The 27,434-nt window shown below is 40.2% G+C and overlaps 1 protein-coding gene across 1 annotated transcript in view; it reads right to left on the bottom strand.

Annotated features, from left to right (window-relative positions):
* LOC134504464 (connector enhancer of kinase suppressor of ras 2-like) overlaps positions 1–27,434 on the bottom strand; it is a 273,137-nt gene that overhangs the window by 116,521 nt on the left and 129,182 nt on the right. Inside the window, exons 6-8 of the mRNA XM_063313693.1 lie at positions 25,133–25,252; positions 15,567–15,626; positions 4,192–4,260 (exon numbers count right to left, since the gene is read on the bottom strand). Of these exons, the coding sequence (XP_063169763.1) occupies positions 4,192–4,260; positions 15,567–15,626; positions 25,133–25,252 (249 nt within the window). The remainder of the gene's footprint in view (positions 1–4,191; positions 4,261–15,566; positions 15,627–25,132; positions 25,253–27,434) is intronic.

The raw sequence follows: 27,434 nt of genomic DNA on the forward strand, positions 1-27,434 counted from the left end.
TCCCAGTTTCTAGACTGGTGCCTTAAACCACTACACCAGACTGGCTCTCCCTTGAGACTTCAAGCATTGTTAAAGCATTTTTTTTTAATAAGTAAAGAGAATCCTTCCTTACTAAATCTTTTTACCACAATATCAGATTTAGGCCAGTACTGTTCTCTATACCTCTGCCCTCACACTGGTATCTGCACGTCTGAACAGCATGAGAAACAGGCTTTCTGGGTGTAGAACTCCATCCTGCAGGGATCTCTGTTGATCCCACCAAGTCCTTTTTGGCATTGAGAAACCATATGCTCACTTGTCCATTTATGAGCCTTACAACTGTGCAAGCAGAAAAGTGATTATTAGCCCCCACTTTTCACACTGAACCATAAGCTAACTGAAGGGGCTGGGTTCATGTTACCTAACCAAAGCTAACACTAAGCAAGCGTATCATGTTCTGTCAATGCATCTGCTAGGTCTTTATCTTATCAAACGTATTGTGTGAACTTTAGCACCATGTCTGGTATAAGAGACCTCAAATTTATATAAAGCAGGTGATCCTTATCTAAGTTGTTGCATTCTTATTGGTTCTACTACAGTTGCTCATACAATATAGGGATATATCACTGTGTTTGACAAGATTCATATTCCTGTGCGATAGAATAGGGAGAAATGTGTTATATGACTCAACTGATGCAAACTAACAGGGCAAGTCTGTCTATCTGGAACTGGTAATTACTGGTAATAGTACTACAGATTGGTTGGAGTCAGCTCTTAGAATTATCTTCAGATATGCTGATATAGACACTGGTCTATCGAGGATTACAGGATTGATTTATCTAGTAAGCCAATACTTAAGATAAAATCTGCTCTGGTTGAAATCTGGATGATGTTCAAGGATTTCCCATTTGAAAAATAAAACAAAACAGGAATAATTTGGTCCAGAAAACAAGCATCTTATTACCACCAAGTGCAGTGAAAGCCATCTCTTAATGTCATACTATCCAGACATTCTGAGAAACAAATTGAGTATTCAAATGAATAACCAGGGCAAAGCTGATTTTTGACTTTTGAAACAAACACTGAACAGAAAAGCTTTTATTTTTCTACAAACTCTTTCTACCTCCAGAAACAAGCACTTATGTAATAAATTAGAAGTTTTCATGATTAAATTGGAGGCAGTGTTAAAGTTGTTTGATCAAAAATAAATCAGATAATAGATTTTATTGTGGCATGGCCTATATTCCCTTCAATGCATTGCTCAGATACGAATCAAGCCTTCTTCAACAATCCTTTTCAACCAAAGCTATACTTTCTAGCTGTTACCGGATTATGCCTTTAATTAAATAGTATTTATCCGCATCTCTGTTGCGTACATGGGCACAAGTCATATGAAGATTCTAAATAAGAATCAGGCTATAGTACCATATTATCTATAGATATAGTACATTACACCTATATAGAGAAGATTAAACTTGTCTTCCTGAAAAGTCTCTTTGGAGAGATGTCTCACCAACTTGAATAGATGTCTCTGATCCACAGCCACGCATAGAGTTGCATGGCAACCACCTTCTTCATGGTGACTGGTCTTATGCCATATGAAGGCTACCAAAATGTGAGTGATTGCAGGACACTTGTTCATTTTATCCAGAGAGAAGATGCCCTTGACCAACATCAGGCGTCTTCTGTCGATGCACACAAATGCCGGAAGTCCCATTGCCCCCGTCCCAATGAAAAACATACTCTCAGCTGAATGAGTAACACATGGGAAATGAATCGAGATTTGCTTCTGAATTCCCGTTTCTTTAATAATTAGAATGACACTGATGCAGTTCATTAGTTTGTTTTTTATTCATTGTAAAACTGCACGTGGTTCTGTACTTAGCTATTCTTTGATTGCTGCTCAACTGGGTCTAAAGGGTAATTAGTAGAAAAATGCATGTTTTAGAGCAAAAGGCATACAAAAATATATGCTTTGCAAAACTGTTTCCAAACGTGCATATTTTTTTGCTTTTTTTCTTATTTTAACAATTTACAGAGGGGAGGTTGGCATATGCTGTAACCAATTTATGAATGCATATCCCAAATCAACAAAGGCAAGAAGTATATTTGCTGGTCTTTTCCTACTGAAAAAAATAGTTTCTGAAATTCATTCCAATACCTCAATGATGGTCATTGCCGAAAAGAGAATATGGGGCCAGATGGAAGACCAACATGTTCATCTTTACATTCTTACATTGTTGGCTTGTCTTACAATAAAGAAAGCTAAACTGAGATTCCATGGCCATGTGTTACTCAAATCCAACATTGCCCTGATAAAGAACACATTAGCTTCAGTTTAGCTTTGGGATGGTTTCTATCCTGCCTTTCAACCTCACAAAAAGACTGGCAAGGTGGCATCCAAAACATACTGTATTAATGCAGAATGATCCACATGGAGGAAAAGGCAACAGAGTAGAAAGCAATAAGAAGCAGCCCAAATTCAAATCAATAATAAAACCTCTGGACACTAAAACAATAAATAGAACAGTGAAATAATAAAACCACTACACCTCTAGAAGAGCAGCATAAGCAAACACTTCAACCCACTGAAAGCTCAGGAGCAAAGAACAGCTGACACTTGTGTGAAATTTCAGCAAAACTGGCACTAGGTCAGTCTTTCTGGACAAGGAATTCCATAGTCAAGGCAGATCTGCAAAGGAGATCATGTTGCGACTTCCAGAGATACAGCATGGACCTCAACTTCCAGAATTCCTCAGTCAACACAGCTATTGCTGAGAATTGGAGAACCGAAGTCCATCCATCTAGAAGCTGCCAGATTGGCATACACTTATCTAGCCCATGTTTTTTTTTTATCTTGACTGTTGGCAAATCTCCAATATCAGGTTTTTCTCTGTCCTACCTAAATGCTAGGGACTGAACCTGAAATCTTCTGCATGAAAAACAAGGATAAACTATAGCCCTTCAGTTGTGCTACTTTGATTCATGCCTAGAACACAAAAAACGGGTTCATCAGAACTAGCTTAGCTTGTTGATGTGCTCCTCAGAGTTTCAGGGAGAGAAGTGAATTACCTTTTATCTAATTGCTTGAGCTGTAGATGCCACAGACTGAAGTTAAATGATCCATGGGCAAATCAAGGGCCTAGCAGTGCTATCTCAATTAGTCAACAACCAGTTCTGACAATAATTCCAACCTTGCCCAGGTTTTCTCAGGTGAAGGACCCTATGAGATACCAGGGGATTTAAAGTGAGGAAAAGATCAGTAGGACTGCAGGTAAAGGTAGCTTCCTCTCCATTCTTGAGGGCAAAAGGTACCCAAATCCTCCCTCACTGGATGCCTTGGTACCCAGACTTCCCCACCAAGAGTTTTCTCCTCTGCATGAGTTTTCTCCTCTGCAGGCCTAACTGTAGCCTTCTTCCTTCCCATAGTTGCCCCTATACTTCTGAATACTTCTTCACCTTCTTCAGGAAGGTCAGTGGAAAACAAGTTCCAACGTGCATCTGCTTCACAGAGGTGAGAAACAGGCCAAAAGAACAGTGGGCAACTTACCCTTCGGTTTCCTGTTAGAATGTCAGCTGGGGCATCATCCCCAGGAGAAAAGAGGAGCCGCTGCCTTACTCTTGCTTTTGGGGCTTTCAGCATCAAATGCTCACCAAGGTCTTACAGTCAATTGGGAATCAGAAACATTCCTGAGTTAGTGCACCATCAAACCGGTATCTCCCAACTCACATCCTCTTCCCTGGTGATTAAATTTCATCAAACCTTTAAAGCAACCAATTCACATAAATCAGACTGAACCAGCTCAATAACACTACTGCAAGGGGTCTGCTGTGGAGCTACGACCTTCCCTTCTATTTATGGATGACATTAGAGGGATAGTTACAACATAAGATGCTTAGCATTAACCTTCTGAAATCAGTGGAATAAGTTGCAAGTGTCCAACAAGTGTCCAGCATAGGTCTCCTTGATATCAGTGGAACTAATATAAGCATGACTAAGTCTCAGTCCAACCCAGTGTATTTACCTTTCCAGCATAAGAGATGAAACCATACATTTCGACTTCTCTTACATAGGCATCTGTTCAAACAAATTCACAATGAAAATGGAATATAAAGACATTAAATGACCACATGTGGTACGTTAAGCCTTCTCAGTAAAAGGAGACGATTAAAACAAATGACCACTTGGTGTTTTCTGAAAAGTGTACTCACCACTGTTTGATGGTTGACCTGGATCACCTCATCTCCTGCATGGATTTTCTTACATTGGTCTGCTGGAGACTAAAGGCAAGAGAAAGGGGCAAGGGGGAAAGAAGCTTGACAATATGAAGGTTCAAAGATGCTATTCTTCAGGTTTTTGTCACTCTACTACTAAACCATAGACAGTATAATCAGTCTGAATATAAGAGCTTTAGTTGTTTGTGTTGAGCTGTAATTGATCACTGGGCACAACACTACTGTTGAACTAATCAAATTGCCTTCAAATAAATAAACAAATAAACATCCCCCAAACTGGGGAAGAAATAATCAGTCTTGATTTATTTCTCCTTCTGCAGCCCGTCACTCTTAACCAGTCATATCTGGAAAGAAATGTTGGTAAAGGAACACCTACATGTCAACAGATGTTGACATGGAAGGAGTCCAGTCAAAAGGGATAGCTACTCAACTGGGTGTCCCAAATTATACTGAACTACTCTAGACAAGTAGTTGTTTGCATGGAGGACTTCCTTGGCAGACAACTATCTAACTAACCAGCATATGACTATAAGAGGTGGGGCTATAGCTTTGCTGTGATGAGATTTGGACATTAACCCCATTCTTGCTTCAAACATCAGGTCTCAACATGAGAGAAATGTGGAAAGAGGTCTTCAATATATTGAAATCAAGTGGGGTATCTGCTTGTCTGGATCAATTCTACACCAACAATATTTAATCTGAGAATATGCTTGTACAACTTAACCCATACAATCTGTAAAAGTTCAGGCTAGGAAATCTCATATCAGTTTTTCAAGTTCTCTCCCCCTCTATCCCATTTCTTGACTCAGACCTAGCTTTTTCCCCCTAATATATTTTTCAATTACATCTTGGATGGGGTCAATTATGCCTTCAAAAGAGAAGCCAAATCAATTGGCTGAAGTAGTAGGAATGAAATCTCTTTGATGTTGTGTTTTTTCACGGCCTGTTCTGAGCAGAAATAAGGCTGCAAGCTGTGGTAGGTTTCCACTCCCTTATGTTAGCTTAATTGGCACCCTAAAAATTAGGAATGTTGGGGGTTGGAGTTGGGGTATCCAGTGAGGACATCAATAAACCAAGACAGTAGCTGCTCCTTTTTCTATACTTCAGTTGCATAATCAAAGTCACCATCTTGACTCTTGGACAAATTTCTCTTATTAAAGAACAGAATGTATGTATTTTACAAGACATGTGTCTTCTCTACATCCCCATTCCTCTCTTTGTTTTGCCCTTAATAAAGTATTTTATCTTCTGTAGCAAACATTCAAAGGTGAAGAACATCTGTAACACAATACCATACAATTAATTTTGGCTACAGCCCTCCGTATATTATTGGATCTGGGGAAACGATCTAATACATTGCAACTTCAGAAGGGTGGGACTAGATCTTACTGTTTTACAACTTGTTGGTTTTATTAGTTCTATTGGTCCTGGTAGTTGTTACTCTAATAAGCTTTTTTTTAATGTAACATATTTGGAGAATTATACCAAATGTTGTCAGGTTGTCAGGAAACCTCCTGCAGAATACCTGAACATAAACTGGCTATGAACAAAAAGCAACATCTTAGGTACCCAGTGCAGGCATGCTTCAAAAGCCAACAATTTTAAAAAGAAGAAAGAAAAGAGCTCTTTGGGAGAAAATACCATACAGCCCAAACTAACAAAAGAATCCCAACTTGGGCAAGGTTTTTTGTATGTTCACATTTCAATTAAATCTGTCCCCTAAAGCATACACAAGAACTAACCACCGAGGCAAACAATGGGATCAGCTGCAAAGGAAACTTGATTTCTTTCCAGTTTCTCAACTGCCGAGAAAAGAGGCACAACACTCTACAACATTGTTCAGAATTGGGCAATTATGGAGGCTGCAGAAAATAATAAATTTATCTGAAGTCCAGCAGGCATAGTTTCTGAGATATTGGTGTGCTTTTCAAGGAAATAGCTTTTCGGGTTTTTTTAAATTCATTTTAGTAGATCTATATGTCTTTCTTATGGTGTGACTATCAATTAAACTGTCTATACTACCCCCTCCACCTGGGTGCCCTATGGACGTCTTGGGATGCCACTGCATAATTCCCAGCTAGCATTTGGTCACGTTGAGCGGATTTTCTGGTAGATGTGTATGATTTAAAGTAAGATAATACCATATCATTCAGAATTTCTTATGAAGCTTAAATATTCTTCCAGGATAAACTGAGCTTGACTAAAGGATTAAAATTGGCATTGATTGTGGTATTTGGTTTTTTTCCCCCTTAGTTTCTTTTTTGCCCTATTTGGCCCCATCTTAGTTGCTGTCTAGATCTTACTGTTTTACAACTTGTTGGTTTTATTAATTCTATTGGTCCTGGTAGTTGTTACTCTAATGAGTTTTTTTTTAATGTAACATTGTTTTAATTTTCTCCTGACTGAGATTCATATTCCTACCCCCACCTATAGAAACACACAAACGGAGAATATTCATGTACAGCTGAAGTCACTTTTCCTGGTTCTGTTACGGAGTTCCTTTGTTCTCCTCAGCATCTTTTCTCTTCTCTCCATCCTTCATCAATAACAGATAACAGCTCAGTTCGTTATATATTCCAAGAATGGTCAGCAGATCCCACCAGATGTTATTTATTTATTCATCTATTTATTTTAGAGACTAATATTAATACCACTAATAATATAATGGTGGGGGGGGGGAAAAGTCACAGCGCAAACCAAAGTAAACACCATGCTAAATAAATAAATACAAATGTTATTAGGTTGCTTCCCTTCAACATCCTTTTTATTTCCAAGGGTGCCTCTAGGTTACACACAGGCTCCAGAGGGATCCTTGGGGAATAAAAGTGGAGGAGGCTGAAGTTCACTGATCTGTATAGATTTGCCCATGTGCCATGGGGGAAAAAGGGGAAAGGAAGCTACAGTAAGATGGTACAACATCTTTAGGGGCGAGAGGATATAATAAACTTGCTCATTTGCTTTTTGGTCAATGGCTATATTCTGTAACCCGTAGCCATTTTTCTGGTTGCATCCCATTCTTTAAAAGTCTCCATGTGTCCCACTGCCAAAACTCTTCCCCATCCTCCACATCTCATCAACAGCATTCAACAACACTCAGTGCCTGACCTTGGGTTTCAGAATTGCTCTTCCCTTAGCAGGGCAGAAATAGCATATCTCAGCCAAGGACAGGAGCAAACACAACAAACTTTAGGGGACACACAGCATTTTCCTTCTCCTTGGCTGTATTTATCTTCCTATCTAGGTTTTAGTGGAAATATGTCTATGGAGAACAAAGAATTCAGCAGAGAAGTTCTGGAAGGCGAGACCTTCCACGTCTCATTTTAACCCTGACCATGTTTATTTCCATGGGGGAGTGTTGGATATATAAAGGGTATCACATTCTTTGTTTTGTTTATTTATTTAATAAATTTATATGGCTGCCTAATTCAAATAGTGTGACTCTGGGCAGCTTGCACTGCATTACATGCAAGTAAACAAAAAAATACCCTGCCCCCCACCCTCCAATGCAATACATCTGAGGTCAGCCACAGTAATTCATATAACACTCACAAAACTGGCTCATCTAACATCCTGGCCCAATGCCAAGTTTCAAGGTCTTACAGAAGGGCAACAGGGTTGGGATCATTTGCATCTCAGGGTGGAGGCTGTTCTCTAGGTATAAGTCAGTGTAACAGCCTCTCTGTTGCTGTGGAGACTGAGTGTGACAAAGAACAATCTGCTTAAGTCCACCTTGTATCTTCATGGGAGAGAGAAAAGGACTTCCCAGCCTGGTTTGCACTGTGTCTACCTTGTTTTATCAATCAGCCACAATTTGTTGAGGTTACTCAAGATGCTAAGCCCTAAACTGTGGGTTACAAACCACAATGAGTGGTCTACATAATATGCTAAGCCAAAACCACACAAGCCACATGGTAGTTTAGCATATTATGTGAATCCAGCCTCTGATTGGCTACCTTAGCCATAATGCTACACCATCTTAGCTCCCCAGCATATGGGAAGCTGCTTGGGTGGGTTCACAGGTCATGTTAAGCCATGGTGATTGGATGAATAACTCACAATTGGCTGGCTCCACATAACATGCTGAAGCATAAACCATGGTTAACAAAGCTGAAGTGGTTGTGTTATTATTTATTTACAGGACTTATATGGCCACCTATCTCATATAATGATTCTAGCTGGCTCACAGCAATCCATAAAAGCATGGCTAAAAACAAAAGCACCCTTTGCCCCAGACACCAGACCAAACATGTGTTCATGTCCCACCCTTAGCCAAAACTAAACAAAGCACTGTAGGGCTTGGGGCATTTGTGAATGCAGTCACAGAGATATGGAGAACCCAAATGAATCCAGTCTTAAAGTTGTATCTTCCTTCCATCCTGCACTGCCAGTCCATTAAATCTGCTTTCCATCAGGAAAGCTGCCAAAGGCATCCCCTCACCTGCTCGTCTGATTAAATTCAAGCAGCTCGATTTTGCCTTTATTCACTCCCCACCTTCTCAGAACTGGGGAGCTTATTTCTTTCCTTGCAGAATAGGGGAAACCCATCCTCCCTCCCTCCTTCTCTCTCTCACAGTTTAAAATAGATCTTTCCTTTTAAACAGATTCCATGATTATAAAGGAGAAGAGAAAGGGAGGGAGAGGGTGCCCACGTGTGCCAAATATCAAGTGATATAAATATCGTAATAAAATTAGTGAGTGTGCTTCATTTCTCTACTGGAATAACGGTTGCCCTGTATCCTAGGCAGATTTAGGAGACATCTGCAGAGACAGCATCAGCCCACTGTCATCTGTCTTACATTCTCCAAGAATCAGAAATCCCATCATCATCATCATCATCATCATCATCACCACCACCACCACCACCACCACATCAGTTAAAGCCATTTTTCCTGTCTTCATTTTATTCTGCTTTAACTTAAAGAATTTGCAGTGTGTCTCCTAAGGAGCAAACCAGGCACATATTTATTTATTTTATTTATTTTATTTATCCCGCCATTGTTGTTGCTGTTGTTGTTATTATTGTTATTATTATAAATAACTCAAGGCGGCAAACATACCTAATACCCCTTCCTCCTCCTCTTTTCCCCACAACAACAACCCTGTGAGGTGAGTTGGGCTGAGAGAGAGGGACTGGCCCAGGGTCACCCAGCTGGCTTTCGTGCCTATGGTGGGACTAGAACTCACAGTCTCCCAGTTTCTAGTCTAGCACCTTAACCACTAGATCAGACTGGCTCTACTGTATATCTATATCTATATCTATATATCTATATCTATACATATCCCCAAAGGGGATAGGGTTGTTATATCACAAGGCCAATGAAAGCTAAGTCCCTTTTCCATTTTGCCTTGTTAAACTGGGATTATTTTATTCCAGTCTTTCCTAGCCCATCTCTTACACTGGAAATAAGCTACAGGGAAAGACGGGTGGGGGGAACTCTGAAAGCATTTCAGTTTAATAAGAGTAAGGTAAGGAAGATTGGATTTACTCTTCTCCATCCTTTTTGATACAAAATATAAGCCCATTTGCTTTAAATTTCAAATAGTGAGTATCCTTTGGTATAGCCATATATGGAATTTGATCTAGGCAATTGAAATTCAGGGGCAAGCCACCAAGTATCCATTGCACATTTTTTTTCCTGATTTTGGCAGCCTGCCCCAAGTAAAATCAGGGGGTGAGGCCTCCAAGAGGCTTAACACAATTATCTTAAACCCTCCCCTGAAGGAGAAAAGGATGAAGATTTCTAATCCCACCCTTTCTGATCAATGGGTCAGGCTTATGCCTCTTGCCTCAAGCTGTTAAAAATAATTTAATGGCAGGCACAAAAGTTGCAAAAAAGTTTGCCTACCCAGAGGTATACATTGCAAAAGGAACTGAAATCTTCCTTCTCATTCTTCTGAATGGAGCTTATTTTCCCTTGCCATCCTTACACATTGGAGCCTGTTTCCCCAAGTGAGATCTGCTCTAAAAGTCTAGTGTTTGGGGCTCCACCCCTTTTGCCAGTTGCCACACCCTTCCCTAGGAGATGCCCTTCCATTCCTTTCTCCTGTTTTGGTACCCCTTTCTCCATAGCATTATCTTTCCCCTTGTTTTACAAATTACTTCTACAAACCCTGGGGTTCCCTTGAACTGATTGCTGCCTTCTTCAGATGGTAGATGGTGCCTCCTTGTTGGGTTCTTAGGATTATCTGAGGGACCAACCGCCACTGAGGAAACCACCTCTCCCCAATTACATCTGCCCGTCCCATTAGAACTGGCAGAGAGGGCAAGCTGAACATCCCGTCTGCTAGGGACTTACATTTGGTGGGTCCCAAGAGGTGGGCCTTCTTTGCCATGGCGCCTGCCTTATAGAACATCCCCCCCACCCCTGAAGTGAGGTTGGCCCCTCCCTGTTAAAGTTCTGGAAGTTCCTCAGGACCTGTCTATGTCATCAGGCTTGGGGGTCCCAAGGGACCGATGACATTCTAAGATGGCTCCATCATTGCAATTAATATTCACTCTCTCCTGTGCCTTTGGTTGTTTTATATTTTAATAATGATTGTGTTATATTTTTAATAATGACTGTTTTTATGTATTTATTATATTTTAATTAATATATTTTATGTCTTCATTAACTGTAGTACGTTGGCCAGAGTCACTTTCTTGTGAGGTGGGCAGCCATATATATTTGATAAATAAACAAACAAACAACCATGTGGATAATCTTTCCTATCTTTATATAAGACATTGAATAATGTTATACTGAAATCTGGCTTCTGTTTTTCTATGCTATTTTCAGGTCCTTGAGAATATTTTTTTTAAATAACTCTTGAAACCATCTTATTGTACAGCTGGAGTGGGTGAGGGGGCTACTGCTGATGTCTTGGCATCACTCTGAACCTTCCCTGGTTGTCTACATTTCTCAGTTTCGAAAAAGTCCACTAGAAGGATATTCTCTTGAGATTTAATTAAAAAAAATAAATGGTCTGGGAGATTGCAAACTGCTGGGGAGAGATTTCTCAAATGAAAGACAGAACTTCCATATGTATCCCTTGGTCACCTTGTGACTCAGGAGAAGCAAGTACACCCCATCCCATCCTTGAGAATTTCACAGCAGTTCCCTTCTCCTTTGAAATAATTTCAAAGCCCAACTCTCTTTCCTCACACTGGATGAGATGTGATAGAAACAGTACAGGAGAATTTTTCAGTCTGGCACTCGTATCAGATAGTCTATGGAGTTGGAATGAACCCCATGTTTAAAATAGTTGTGCAAATATTTATAGACTGAGGTGGTCAACTGCACTGCCTGAACCATTCTTTAAGAACCACAACACGTGTGTTGGCCTCAACAAATGTTCTTAATAGTGGTTCTGAATGAATGAGAAAGAAGAGAAGACACCCACCACCCAGAAAGAAAGGCCAGCCTCCTTTAGAAACATTTATTTCCTATAAATAAATGCAAACTCTTAAGATGTAAACCTTTTCCTTGCTGCCTCCTTAGTCTCTTGAAAGTTTTCTGTTCAACACATTCAGTGTGGGGTTGTATGCTAGAAGTTTTCAGATCTGGCAATGGTGGAATGAATTCTTGAACTAGATAGGCTTGTATGATCTCTAGATAGCTACTATTCTGTAGCTTAATGCTAATTACCTATCACTATTTTATAAGCCCATTTAACTTCCTGGGTCCAAATATGCTTAATTAAACTAGAGTCTTTGGAATGGGATTTTACAACACTTAAAATGAAATTATAGAGTAGAAAACTGGGTGGTGAAGGGAGAGAGAGAAAATATATATATATATATAATGCTAGAGTAATAGAAAATTGAGTTTACTCTTGTGATTGCTCATTTGAAAAGTTAAAAATCTATGAACATCAACAGTATCTAGTTGGGTACAACTAAACACTTTGTTAAAGGAGGCATTTTGGGAACATTTTTATGGCCTTTGCTTTATAGAGGGCTGGCTCCAGAGATCAGTATCACTGGTCAGTGGTGGAGATTCTTCTGAGTACTGGTGGCTTCTGAAGCCTTCTCTCCATCTTCTTTAACTCACTGTTCTGCCCGTCTCTTTGCCTCCCATCACCACTTTAGTCTTTAACCTCTGGCAAAACTGAGAAGGGAAACATTCTCAAACTGCCTTATGCTCTGTGTTGGGTGGGGCTGGCCCAGAAGAAGAAAATAAACGTGTAGGCCATGATGGCAGCAATGAGAAGGTGGTGGAAGATTTATAGATGCCACCTTAGGGGGGGGGAAGTCTTCGACGGAAAGATTCCAGCGATGTCATCTTTTTCAAGGCCTCTCTGCTTAATTTTTCCCCCCAACTCTTTCTTAAGTCAGTTAAAGATGCAGATTATATGCCAAGTTAAATCATAGAAGCCATGTGCTGAAACAGGACTTTAGAGACTTAACACCAGGTGTTCAGATCTCCAAACAGCTGGAGACATCAAGAAACAGAATGAATTATGTATCAAGATGGTGAAGTCCATGCGAGTATGAACAATTTCTATTATATTCAGAGTGCAAGGTCTAGATTTTTTGGCTATACATTTCACACTAAAAATGCATTTACTGTGTTTTTCCTCCCCCGCCACTGTAATCTCTCATTGCCTCTTGTAACGTGTTTTAAAATAAAACACCCTGACTGAAACACTTAAAAATATCCAACATGACAGGCATTAGAGACATAAAACTCAGTGCACTGTCAGAGTAACTTCAGCTCAGTAGGCAAAAAAATGACCAGAGGATAAAAGCCATTTACCAGATAGCTGAAGGTGAAAGCTATCAATGGGACATAGCAAAGATCCTCCATAATAAATCTCAAGAGAGATTGAGTCTGGGTGAATTACAAACTCTATTCTTTCTTTCTTTTCTTACATGTAAAGCAACTGGAATATATACGTGTGTGTGTGTGTGTGTGTATGTACACACACACACACTTTGATTAAATTTGAGCTCCTGGAGGCTAGATAAAGTTACTTCAAGCCCAGATCTGGTACAGAAGCCACAAGATCTAGATTAGCCTTAGAGTTGTGTGAATTGGCTGAGAATTCAGACCCTGCCATTGCTTTTCTGTCTAGCTAATGACTGCCCACCCCCCCAAAATAGACTTGTGGTGGATGTAAACTATTTTAATGAAGGAAATGACAAAAAGATAGAATTTACTTCATTGGGGAGAGTTGAAACAAGAACCCCGGTTGAATTAATAATGTGACTCAATAACAGCATCATACACTTGCTGATATACTGTAGATATAGATTTATAGAGTCTCTTCTCACCCCTCTGGGTGGTCTGTGTCTTCCTCAGCCTCAGGTCCTCTACTAGAAGCCTGGGAGTTTGAGGGTTCTGTGCTGTACAGCCTGTCTGTGTGTGTAGCGCAGTATAGTGTGTGTGTGTTTGTGTGTACATACACAGTGCTGTATAGTATATATACATAGTATGTGTGTGTGTGTGTGTGTGTATACACAGACACACGCACATACATACATACATACACACACTGTGTAGTGTAGTATAGTGTATATTGCCTTTGCTGTATCTCTTGGGCAACATCTTTTAAGAATCTTTAAGAATGGGATTTATACTTTGCCAATCTATGCCTCTTAGTGGTTAACTGGTTCTAAAGATTGTGCCCCAAAAGGAAGCAGAGGATTCAAGGAGGGATGCATGCTGCTCTGTTTCCTTATCTCCCTGCAGTAAAGCTCAACAGTTAGGGCCTTGGTACACCTTGTACGTCAAAGCTGCTATGTTGCCTTTCAAGGAATGGCTCCGTAATGTTTTCGGCCCATCAAGGGTACCTGGGTCTCCCTTCCCCTCACCCTGTATCCTTATCAGCTGCAAAGTAATTCTTTCCCAGCCGAGGTCTTTTACTAATTCATACACGTGCTCCAATCTCTTTGATCGACATTCTATATAAGATCAATGTAACACTGTAGTCTTTGCTCTGGGATTTTCTGGATACAAAAGACCAGTGACACACTGTAATCTGCTGGTTTAAAGATAATACATGATCATTTGGAATCCTCTCTGGTTGTTGGTTTTACTGGGTGACTTTTCCACCATTCCTTTCAAACAGAGTTCACTGGCTTAGAACTCCATGGTAGAAACCAATCTATTCCTTTCTTAAATGGGAAATTATGAACTAGGTCATAACTATGAGCCTGACCATTGGCATATATCTATTTCCATCTTTGCTTCTGAGGGCATGCTTTCATCATCTTTCAGCATTGACCTGAGGCTCTCATTTAACATAACATCATGGTTTTCTAAACCACTGTTTTTGTTTTAGAAGACACGTAATGCTCAAGAAGATTCACAGTGACTTCCCATTGCGATTCAGCGTAGAGGCAACCTCCCAGTGCTGGTTTTAGTAACTAGCACCAACATGACCAAATTTACTCCCCAGAAGAGGGTCTGCCCTGGTTGTCAAATTCTTCCCTGTAACTGCCTGTTCACATGCTTGTTTTATTTAAACAAGTGAGCAATTAAAGAAGAAAAAAGGGATGCTGTGATTTGGATGTCTGAGAACCCAACAAGAAAACCGGGTGATTCTTCTTCCTACCATTTTCCAACCTTAGACCACAGAAATATTTATTCATTATTTATTTATATGATTTATGGAGCTACGCATCTCACAGCAGTAATACTGGCCGGTGAACAAAGATTAAAACCATCACCACAACATATTACCCATGATGCTCTTTTTAAAACAAGTCCCAAAACAACAAGCCATATCACCAGCAGAGATCACCTAACCTCCTGACCCAAATGTCTGGGGGAACAGTCAGCTCTTCAGAACCTTATGAAAGGCAAACAGGGTCAGGGCCCTCTGGATCTCTGGAGGAGATGCTGTTCCACATGGCAGGCGCAGCCATAAGAAAGCATGACTGCTAGTCCAACAAGGTAGCAGTTTTTGATGGAAGGGTCCTAGAACATGCCCTCCCTGCTAGACCTGGTTGGGTGGGCAGCAACAATGGGGGACAGGTGATCTCACAAATAACCTGGTCCAATCCCAACACATCTCCTGGTGCCAAGGGTCATATTCAACATAACCTAAACTTTAGGATACACCTTTCCATTGTAAATTCCTTTTATTCTCTGGTAATTCTGGGAATGAGTAAAGTACATGTTTGTACTTTATATATATATATCCAGAATCTGGATACCTATTTGCTATAAAAGTATTCAAAATACTTATGGAATTTATCTGATCTATTTTGTATGAACCATCATGAGGACATTTTCTATTAAAGCCTGACCGAAATAAGCATCTCACAGTGGATTTTCTGTCCATGTCCAATACCCAGGAGACACCTATCATATTCAATGCACAGAGACAAGAAGGACAAACAAAATGACAAAAATAAAGAAACATACATTTTCTGTTGTTCCAGTGATAACATGTAGTCCATCATAGGTTGACTTAATATACATTCCCTAAAAAAGAATTAGATAAGAAATCATTAATACAAACAGCATATAAACTAGTGGTTTCTGCAACAAAGACTGGTGTGTGGAGTGCTCCTGTTAAGGATACTAGCCAGCCACCCATCCAAGCCCTTTTCTAAAATACTCCATTCCATTCTGTCTTCCCTGTTTTTCCCACCATTTCCCAATTACCGTTCAGCATTCTGTGGCCACCAAACATTTTTCCTAAGTCACATAAACCCTGTAAAAGTTTAGAAGCCAGTCTGATAAGTTTTCCCAACTTAATAATATTTTCTTAAGTACAATGGGGGCCATGCATAATGATCTGCAAACTGTGGTTTCAACAAAGGAATTGTTAATATTGAGGCTGGGGGATTTCCAACCCAGAAAGGGAATCTGAGCCCACCATGACACTATCAGAGAGCTGAATGAAGTTCTGTCTTTATTTCCCACTCTTGATCCACAAATAGAAAACTTAGGGATTAATACTGCCCATATTATTGAGTGTGAAATGCAATGGATTTTGGCAGAGAGGGAGAAAAGGAGAACTTCAAATTATGAAGAAGATCCCAGTACTTTTTCCCCTAATACTTTTTATCACCAGAACCTACTTCTGTCATCTTTACACCCCATACAGAGCACTAACTCATTAAAAAAAAAATCCTGTTGAAGATTTATGTGCTATTTTTATTCAACATCCTTGAATAAGTGCTGGGTGTACTTCTCTGCACTGAAAACAGTTCAGCTCCATTTTCTCTTTAGAAAACACTGCCCTTTGAAACTTGTCTTAAAAATGGGAACAACAGGTGGAGGCATAAAGGCTGCACCTATATGGGGCTTCATCAAAATGAGCCAGTTCAGGAGCTGCTGAATGACTGTTGTGAGTGGCTCTTAATCATGATGATTGTGTGCCTCATCCAGGATTAGAGGCACCAAGGCCCTGGATGGCTGTTACTGGCAACAAAAGAGAGCTTTGCCTTCCTTGTCCTAGCTTCCTCAGATCTGCCATCCCCAGAGGCTGAAGAGAAACCAGGACAAACACTGGAGGTTATGAATTCACAGGTCTGATATGGACTCTAGTCTAGATGCTTTGGAGCCATGACTGAGCCCATGGGGTCAACAACACTATCAAAAGGCTGAAGATGCAGAAGTGCCTGATCTATGCCTGGTTGGCCCCAAGTTGCTCTGCATCCTGAGCAAAGTGATATGAGTTGGCTGGATGGAGTGGCAAGTTTAGACCTTTGGTATCTGCTTAAGCCCAACCCAGTGCTGGAAGCAACACTTGAAAGGTGAAAGGTCCCCTGTGCAAGCATTGAGTCATGTCTGACCCTTTGGAGGGATGCCACTTTCGCGACGTTTTCTTGGCAGACTGTAGCGGGCTGGTTTGCCATTGCCTTCCCCAGTCGTCACCTTCCCCAGCAAGCTGGGTGCTCATTTTACCAACCTCGGAAGGATGGAAGGCTTCTGCTGGGATCAAACCCAAGAATCCAGCTTCCGCTGGGATTGAACTTGGGTCGTGGGGAGAGTTTCAGCTGCAATACTGCTGCCTACCACTCTGCACCACACAAGGCTAGAAGCAACACTTACATACCCATTACCTTTGCGTCCTAGTCTGGATCCTGGTGCTGATTTCCTGGATTATAACCCACTTTATTATTTTGACTCTAAGTCAAAAACCTATCTTAATTAACTTGCTTGGCTTATTTTCTTCTGTTTTCTAGACTGCTCCTCTGACTCTTCCTCTGGCTGAAAACAGATGTTCTGAGGTCACACCTTTTGCAGGATCCCTTCTGCAGCATAGGTTGGCAAGCCAAGATCGGCAATTTGCAAGGCCCATAAAGCAAAGGGAAAGCAACTTGCCCCATCCAGAGCCAATCCAGAGTGTAAAACAAAACCAGCAATAATATCTGGCATAAAGCATGATGAAAGGAAAGGCCATGGTTAAGGACTTCAGGTGAGCAACTGAAGCAAAGTTTTGGATGTAGAAGTATGAAGAGGGCTGCAGGAGACACTGTTTTCAGAATTTGCTACCTTCTGCCCAAAGCATGTATTTATTTATTTATGTATTTATTCAATTTGTCCCCACCCATCTCCTCCCATCGGGGGATTCTGGGCGGTTTGCAATAATCGATTAAAACAACAACCTCACAGTAAAATAGAATATACAAATATAAAATTATTCTAATAAATAAATATAAATAGGAGTAAAAAGTAAAAAAGGTATTTATGCAGAGGTATAGCAGAGGACTCCATCTTTGCTCAGAAATATCCTACTCAGAAGAATGTCCTAAGTTTACTCACTTGCAGGCTTGTTTTTCTCTGTTGTTATTGATCCACCACACAAAACCATTTATGGGATTTGTGTTCTTTTCAACTGACATTGCCTCACTCTCCATGAGGACTCAGCATAAGGGCCCTTTAACAGCTACATCTTATAAATTAGGGCTACCAGATCTGGCCTGCAAAAATCTGAATGGCCACTAGTTATTGATCCATCACTCAGTGATGACACTATTCTCAGGGGCTTGGGAGCTGTGGAGTATCTTCAGATTAGGTGCCTGAACTGTAGGTTCTGAAGATTAGAGGGGTTCTAAGCTTCATATCAGCAATATGCCCAGATCTGATCTTCCCTCCCCCCTCCAAAAAACCCACCCACCACACAAAACCATTTATGGGATTTGTGTTCTTTTCAACTGACATTGTCTCACTCTCCATGAGGACTCAGCTTAAGGGCCTTTTAACAGCTACATCTTATAAATTAGGGCTACAGATCTGGCCTGCAAAAATCTGAATGGCCACTAGATGCATCAATGAGTTAGTTTTCTGTATCTTTTTTGCTGCCATCTAGTGGTTAGGTTGGATTTTGCAGCACAGATTTGGTTGATTTAATAATTGATTTATGGAAGTTATACTTCAAATGAAAGACATCTTGTTACATGATTTGTAAAAATCACGGAGGTTAGAGAAGAACACACTTTATGCATGCGGTATTAGTCTTGGTGGAGAATTCACTACTTTTGGAGGGAGGAGATGGGACAGAATTCAGACACATCAAATGATCAGTTGGCTTCCTTTTATACATAATGTCCCATGGAGGGCACTTTTCAACCCATGACTTCTGATGAGAAACACCCTTGATGGACAGGAAACTCGGAAGCAGTTTTTACCAATCTAATAAAGCAGATAATGCAAATTTCTGCTGGTCTTTGCACAAAATCTTATTTGTCTTCCCTCTTGTATCCAGAAATACCACATGTGCATGAATCTACTTTAACATTTGTGGCACTCACTTTAAGGAGGATACTCAGAGGGCTAGTTTATCCTTCATGGTAAGAAGCTACTGACACTAAAGGAAATCTATTGCTTCCTGTGTCATGAAGACTCTGCTTGAGGGACCGTTCCGTATTATGTTCAATCAGACAGGCAGACTGAACTGTACGAATTACCTGTGCAGGATATTTTTTTTCCTCTGCTGCCATCTGTTATGGGGTAGAAGAGCAAAAAGCTGCCACAGGCAGTCCTGATCACATCAGGAGGTTTCTAATTTATTGTTAGTGAAGCATCCATCCATATGACAAGATGGGGGTATATGAAAAAATGGAAGGGAAGATTGTAGGAAATGCGAGGGCCTTATCTGTGTAGTAATACGAATGGATAAATCTATCTTTACCTTTGAAGTTCAGTCAAGAGACAGTAAACGTTTCTACAGACACAAACAGTTGCATCTACTTTTTGCTTGTATTTCTCATGCATATTTAAAAAACAAGCTTCCTTCAACTATATATTTTCATATAATCTAAATTATCCATCCTTTCTTGTATATAGTTCCCCTAAGGCAAATGTTTTGGTGGATTTTTTTTGGGGGCTACATTATTTATTTTGATGCAGTGCAAAATTCAGAGAAATGTCAAGGGATAGCTGCAATCCCATTCATGTTTATTTAAGAAATAGAAAATGTGGTCAGGTTTCATTAAAATGTAAACTAAAGGCAATTTATTCCTATCTTGTTACATCCCTGAATAAGAGTGGATGTCTCAATGCTATTCTCAACAGTAGCCACAATGCACCGCTTATACTTTCTCACAAGAACAGATTAAAATAACTCAATACACCAGGATTTCATGGACTGTGTGAACTCAGCCTTTATCAGAGAACATCTGATCGATTTAGCCTGGTAATGTAGACACTGACTAGTTGGGTTCTTCCAGCAGGTTAAGCAGAAGATTTTGCCAGTCCTTTTGAGAAAAGCCAAATACTGAACCTATGACTTCTTCATGTAAAACACAAACTCTGCCAGTAAGCTGGGTCTCCCTCCATCCCAGCAAGACAATATCTAGTATGATTTCAGCTTGATGTAACCTGTTGCTCAATGAAGGTCAGGGAACACCTGATACTTCAATTAAGCAGGAATCTAGACTGGAATCCCTGATTGGAAACAGGTTGTTGCAAGGCTATTCTAGTGAAACAAGAACAGAGAAAGCTGCCTTATTGTTACTAATTCAAAGGCATTCATTTAGCTTCAAAGTTGCAACTTACTAAGACCACTGAGGGAGTTATTCTCAACTAATAATATTTGATTGGAATCAATTTTCTATCTGGAGCTATCCAAGGTCCTGTCTTCTAGGCTGATTTCACCTCGGAAGCAAACCATCCTCTGGAATCCACCCTTCCCTGTGTCCACAGTCAACAGTGGGTTTCTTTCTGTTTAATTACTACTTCAGCTGCTATAAAAACCTAAAACCCTTTGAAGATCCAAAGATGTGATGTGACTTAGATGAATATTTGAAGATATAAACTAATTCAAATAAAACTGAAAAGATGGCATTCACTTCTCATTAGTTTTGGGGCCACCACTACAAATGTCTGGCTTCATGCATTTTTAGTTATAATTAAATCAGTCACTCTTTCATATTTCAAGCTGCCCCCAAATTCTCTTAAGAAATGTTTCTATATGCACTTGGCTCAGGAGCAATTCTTTCTTGTTGCAGGAGGGGAAAAAGCCTTCACTGTACCTTCAAAAGCTTTGAAACAAGCAAGAACACTGAGTTATTCTATTCAGTTCATGAACTTGGAGGATCAAATGTGCAAACCTCTGCTCAGAAATAGAACATGCCTGCCCTTGTCTACAAATCACATAATCCAATCTATTTTGTTGCAATCCACAGAGTCCATCCACCAAACAATGCTCCTGTGCAAGTCCCATTAATGCAAATGGATTTCACATAGGAACTGCTCTCCTGAAGTGACAAAATGGTGCAGCAGAGCAAAAATAGAACATCCTTCTGAAAGAGAGACATTTCTATGATCACAAGGGAATTTTCATTTCTGCAAGCATATACAGTATGTATTTGCTTGCAGAAATTGTTCTTAAAGAGGAGAGATTTTGACAACCATATTGGCTGGAAACTGAATGAGGTCAAAGTAAGTTCTTCATATTTTAGGCACTTCAGTGCTTAAGAATTTGTAGGTTCAGTCTTGTGCAATTGACTCTTCCCCCCCCCTGATAATATGTCAGAGGAAGCAGTATAGATGTTGGAGCAGGAGAAAGCCCAAAACTAAGGTAGAAGGCCATTAAACATAAAAAGAAATGCAACTTGCCAAATATTGTCCCACCTCTGTTCATCTTTTACCTTAACTACTGTCAGATTATTCTCTCTTGCCCTCTTATGTCTCACCATTCTCCTATTCATTCACCCTCTCTTGCTAAAATTATCTCCTATTTTGTATCAGATCAACTCTTTATTACAGTCATAGACCAGCATAAGTAGGGTGGGAGTATAATCGATTAAAAAGCATAGAAAATACATCAGAGTCTACTAATATAAAAAGCTAAAGATATAAAACAGAAATTGTGTGTGTGTTTCTGTGTGGTATGTATGTGATATAAAATGGGTGGGTGGAGATTAGATGGGTGTAGAGGAGCATAAAGGTTAGTATGTGGAAGACTTTATCTATCAAATTACAGAGCACTTTAGTATGATGAACAAGATGCTCATTAGGTCTACTTTATGGCAGTGGTCATCATCTGACAAGGTTTAAGCACTGCTTTAAGCACAAGAACCTGGCAACATGGTATGATATCTGACAGCAGCAGGGAGGTGTAGAATTGTCCTATGCGGCTTGAGTATTTACACCGTAATGGTGAGATGAGGCGAATACAAATGTCTCTATAATACAGACACAGGAGAAGCACATGCTCTGTTGTTTCTGTTGCCCTATTCTGTAAATCTGATGCTATTGTGCCAACTCTTTATATCCCTTCTTTGACTTCCATGTCTTCTCTAGATCCTGCACAGAGTCCATGTCTTTTCCCCAGCTTTCATGACCTTGTTCCTAATCATCTCATTACATTTATATGCTGAAACACCATGTGATCTTCAGTCATCCAACTCCACCATCTTTGGCCAGATATTCACTTCCTGATCCCTGAAATTACTTGATTTTCTTTGCTTCCCTTTCGCAGATCACCTCATTCATTGCCACCTACTCTCCTATTTCCTCTAAGCCCATTCTCAAAACTCACCTTCCTGACCACTGTTAAATTCTGGGCTAGATGGACTCTTAATCTTATCCAGCAAAGCTTTTTGCACATTCTAAAGATTTTATACAAAGTCAGGTTCATGTAGTTCTCAGACTACTTTTTAGTTGAACAAATAAAATTTTGGGGTTTGGAATTGCAATGCTGAGCTGCTCAACTCAAATGAATTTTCTCTGTAGATTTGCCACTGTTTTTTTAACTAGAAATGGAAAATCAGGAGTTGTGATGGTAACTGAAGATTTCTGAGGGAACTAAAAAGGAAGAATACCACTTCTTGGGGGACTGCATCTGAAAAAACTAAAACAATACTCATAGTGCTTTATAGTTAAAGCTGAGCACTGTCAGGCTGATTAGCTAAATCCAAATTGACAGAAATCCCTAGCAGAGTTGTGCAATGCCCAGAGATTAGTTATAATAAAGCATTTTTCTTTAGGCATTTTTTTCTGTAATTCAGATGCAAAGGGCCTATGTCAATTCTAGACTGTTCCTTCTATCATTCCTTTTGTTCTCCATTGGGATGGGTTCCTTCAGAAATTGAAAGCATATTTTTGTATTTTACAGATGATGAAATTCTCCCCATAAAAATAGGTGAATTGTAATCTCCTGAGTATGTCTTCAGTTAAAAAAAAACACAAGGCAATGTGACAGACTGTGGGCTCCGATACTGACATTTACTTGCCCCACAACTGAGAGGACTTTTGGTAAGGTGCACCCTCCCTTCTCCTACACTGACAAACCCTTACTTGGTTACAAGAGGGGGCTGGTAGAACACCTTTAAGTTTCCCAGAGTGTCTAGAGCAACACATTCTACAGTCCTCAACTTTGCTGAGTATTGTAGGAAGTGTAAAGATAGAACACAACAGAGAAATTCACACAGCAATTTTTTTTTCTGTGATGCTTATATACTTTTCTGTTTTTGGCAACAACTTCACCACAACATCTGTCCACCAAAATATTGTACCCTTTTAAGGTGAGGGGATATTATTATCCTCTTATTTCAGTACTGGTATCAGAGAGGGATGTAGGGATGCTCTTTGGTTACACCTTGAAGAACTTGGGTCTACTCATGAACTGCAAGTCTCCTAATATTAACCTACGTGGTCACTTGAGTGTCTTGGCAATGGGTGGGTTAATCTCTCTTGGAGAAACAGAGTTCTATTTTTAGGTTAAGATTTTTTTTCCTAATGGCTTCCTTCACAGGGAAGTGAAGATTGCTGTGGTGAAGAAACAAGAAGAGTAAAGCAAGATGGAGTTAAAAGGATCTCTGATTAGGTGGGTTTTAGACTTAGCTCACCTAAGACCAAAGAAGCAATATTTGTGCCTGGCCAGTTTTAAACTCAGACTCAAGACCCTGCTTTCAATAACTTAGATAATTTTAGCAAAAAAACCAACAGACTTGGGAAGAGGACAGAAGCATGAATGTTGAGTTAGATCTGCTCCTTCCAAGTGTTATATTCAGGATCTCACATGGGTGAAAGGAAATAGTTGGAGCAGAATTGGGTTGGCTCTTTGGATATAACCAAGAGGAAGGGCCAAAAGTTGGCCAAATATGCATTTAGGTATTAAGCATACCAGCAATTGACTCTGAATCTATGGTATGTATTTTGGCTTTGTCATGAGCCCAATCAAACAAAAAAACAAACAAAAAACAGCTTGCATACAAAGAACTATCTAGAAAGGAGAAATTGACAGGTGACATTCAGGGTTACATTTTCCCTCTGGATTTTGGGCTCAGTTTCCTAACTGGGAATTGTTAAGTTGCAATTCTGCAATGATTATTTGAATTCCCCTTTGACTGGATCCTATATTCTATGCAACATTTAAAGACATAGACAACTAGACATAGGCAGAACAGCACTATAAAGCCATCACTCCCTGGCCAGTTTCAACGGCCTTTCCTCTGATCTTCTTCTCCCACATGATTCAATCTTCCATCGGATTCATATGCCACTCCATTTCTCCAGCCATGCTACTTCAGGGCATTATCTCAGGCTCCCAGTTCCAGGGATCCTTCCCTATCATTTTGTCATTCTACAACTTACCCTGCATTTTTTTTTTTAAATACAGGATATGCAAATTTTAATCCCATCACAACAGTGAAGTCTTCTTCCTATAGAAGCCAAACAATGAATGTTTCACTGACGACATGGAATGTTCATGGACATAGCAGAACTTCACACTAGCTCAGTACCGGAAACATCGCCACCGCCAATATGGTATAGTATACAGCAGCCTTTCTCAGCCTTTTGACCCTGGAGGAGCCCTTGAAATATTTTCCAGGCCTCAGGGGACCCCCGCACAGTCAGGCTCAAATATAGGGCAGAAGGTACTAAATGATTCTATTTGTTTCATGGGTAGGCCTGCAGATAGGCATGGACAGTGTTCTTAAACTAAAAATAAAGAATGAAATTTACCCCTTTAATGTGAAGTTGCCTGAATTTGAAATAAAATTTGAAATAAATCATGATCTCTCAGGGAGCCCCCAGTGAACTCTCGTGGAACCTGAGTGTGCCACAGAACCCTGGCTGAGAAACCCTGGTCTATATAAAGACATTAGAAGTGGGCAGAACCATCCCTGGTTGTGTTGGCATCTGAGTTTGTCCTGACTACCAGGAAACACACTGAGACAATGACTTGGTCTCTAATATTTATTAGTGGTACTTAACAAGAATCCTAACAAACTGAGGAAGCGTGGGAAAACCCAGCCATATAAACCCCAAAGGTTAAGGCGGTCCCGATCTGTGTCTCTTTGAATGGCTGAACAGTTCCTCAGTGCTACGCATGCGCTTGACAGTCTGGGTGGGAGCCCCCTGCTCGCCATCCTTACTCATGACAGAGTTTGACCTCAATTTGCTACCCATCCTGATCTGCCTTCTGAAGCAGCTACTTCATTATGCCTATGGCATGGCTGCTATCCCCTTTAATGATCTTAATCATTTTCAGAAATCTGATTTTCTTCTGCTTCACTCCTGCTTACCAAACCTTCACTGGGCATGATGCTGGTAAGATGAACAACTTCAAGATGAGCTGACTGAGACACCAGAGAATCTGATGAGAGAGAGATGATATGATCACAGATACCAGACAGCGTTTTACACTGTGGAAAAGGAGGAGAGAAAAAGAGAGAGAGAAAGAATTCAGCACAAAACATTGTAATGGAAGCACAATGACTCACATCCAAAAATTATCTGCTCAGCATGCACCTATCCGAACCAGAAAATTTCACAAACGTTTTTTTTCCTCCACTTCCCTGATTATGACTGGGTTTTCCAACATGCAAAGCCTTTCTTGTTTTGTGTTTTTTTCTGAGTGCAGTGTGTAAACCCAGCCCCTGCAGTTTGTAACCTATGGTTTGGGGCTTGGGGTGATGGGTGAATCCAGCCAATTGTGTCTTGTTTTACAAAACATGCTTTAGAAATATGTGCTTCAAATTGCATGATGGAAACATCTGTTTGCTACCTTTTCATGGCATCCATAATAAGTCAGCTGGTTCTTTTGGCCTAATAGGAGGCCCAGCCCTGTTTGCCCAGTTGGTTCTCTGGTTCTTTCCAAAGCTTCTTGTGAACCCACCGCTCTACTTTTTGCAGTGTCTTCTGAATAAGGTTTGAGGAAGCTAGCACCAATGCCTTTATCAAATTTGTCTAAGCATGGAGTAATTTGCACAATCCAGGATCCCAAGTGCTGGGCATAACTTTCTGAACATTGCTATTATGCTAATTGATGCATCACTCTTATCCTTCCTAGAAGACTCATTTAAGTGAGGAACCATCAAGCAGGCACCACCAGGAGCAATTTTCATAGGGCCAAGTGAGTGATGCTTAAAAAATGAACAACTAAAGCTAGGCTTATATGCAATGCCTTTGCCCTCCTGGATAAAGCTAAAAGACTATCCAGCTCAGCATCTTGTTCCTCATAGTGGACATGTGCATGTTCCCAGGAAGCCAACAGCTGGAACAAACACAATAGCAACTCTTTAGCTAGGATAATCCTGTCTTTGATTTTTCTGGATGTCCTATTCCCCCTCCTATCCATAGTGCTGCTGATCCAGGGCTGGTCCAGATTCAGCCTCATTTTTGATGCATTCAACAGCTCATGATTTTCTTGGGCTATCTATTCCACAGTTGAAGATGCCTTGTTCTCCTTACTGTTCTAATACAGTGGATTCACATCATGCTTAGGCATATTGTTGCTGTTGTTGAATAAATTACAGTAGGCTGGGTTCACACATCCCATTAAATCATACCCATGACCCAAAACTTTGCTTTCACACATGTTAAGCCAGAAATCCCATTAGAACTTAGGACAAAGTTTGAGCAGAAGGTGGCTAGAGGTTCTCCAGGATTTGAGCAGGAGTTTTTCCAGCCTACCTGGAGATGTTCAGAACATTCTTCTCCACTGCACCAAATACAGCTATCCGTTGCTTCTTGGAGACTTCCAACGAAGGAGAACCCAGCAAACTTCTATTAATTGGTTCTGTATCAAACTGCCCTATTGTCAAGCGGTTTCTCCTAATATTTCAGGAAAACCTTTCCTCTTGTCGTATCAGCTAATATGTCCAAAGTTGAACTGATGCATTAGACATTTTCCACTGTCCACCTTTTCTTCCTGAATGTTGTGCAGAGAATTGCTCACTAGGTCACTTCAATGAAACAGCACAAAACTGCTTTGTTCAGCATGAACATTTTGCACTCTTCATTTGTTTACTGAGAGTTTAGTGTTGAAAGTTTAGCCTTTGACCAACAGTACTTTAAGTATTAAATTTGGGCAGGAAAATTCATACATAATGAGAAGAAAGATTTTTTGAGTGCAGTTTGGAAAGGTACAAAATTAAGCTATACTAGACAACCCATAACCTGCTGGGTCATCGTTTCAGAGATATTTCCTTACCAGATTCCTCAGTGCCTTCAGAAATGGCAGAGCTTCTAACGTACTGGAAAAGTTCTTAAAAATTCAGGGAGAGATGTATCTGCCTAGAAAGTAGCCCATGTTGAACTGTATAGCAAAGTCAAACATCAAGAGTTGACCACAGGAAATGTTTTATGACATTTTGTATTATGTCATGAAATGTTTATGATAATTTTTACATCATAAAATATTTTATAAAATTTGCCAAATTTCTATTTCATGGAAGTCATGGGTCCAGGATTTTGGATGCATTCTGTAAGTTAGCCCATTTGAGGTGCCTTGGTTCAAAAATTGTTGCCCTATGATGCACTGTTTCACCCAGTTGAAGGTTACAAAGTATCAGACAGACACAAGAGTTTTAGTAGTTTATAGAT

Source organism: Candoia aspera, chromosome 12 (genome assembly GCF_035149785.1).
Source record: "Candoia aspera isolate rCanAsp1 chromosome 12, rCanAsp1.hap2, whole genome shotgun sequence".
Classification (NCBI taxonomy): domain Eukaryota; kingdom Metazoa; phylum Chordata; class Lepidosauria; order Squamata; family Boidae; genus Candoia; species Candoia aspera.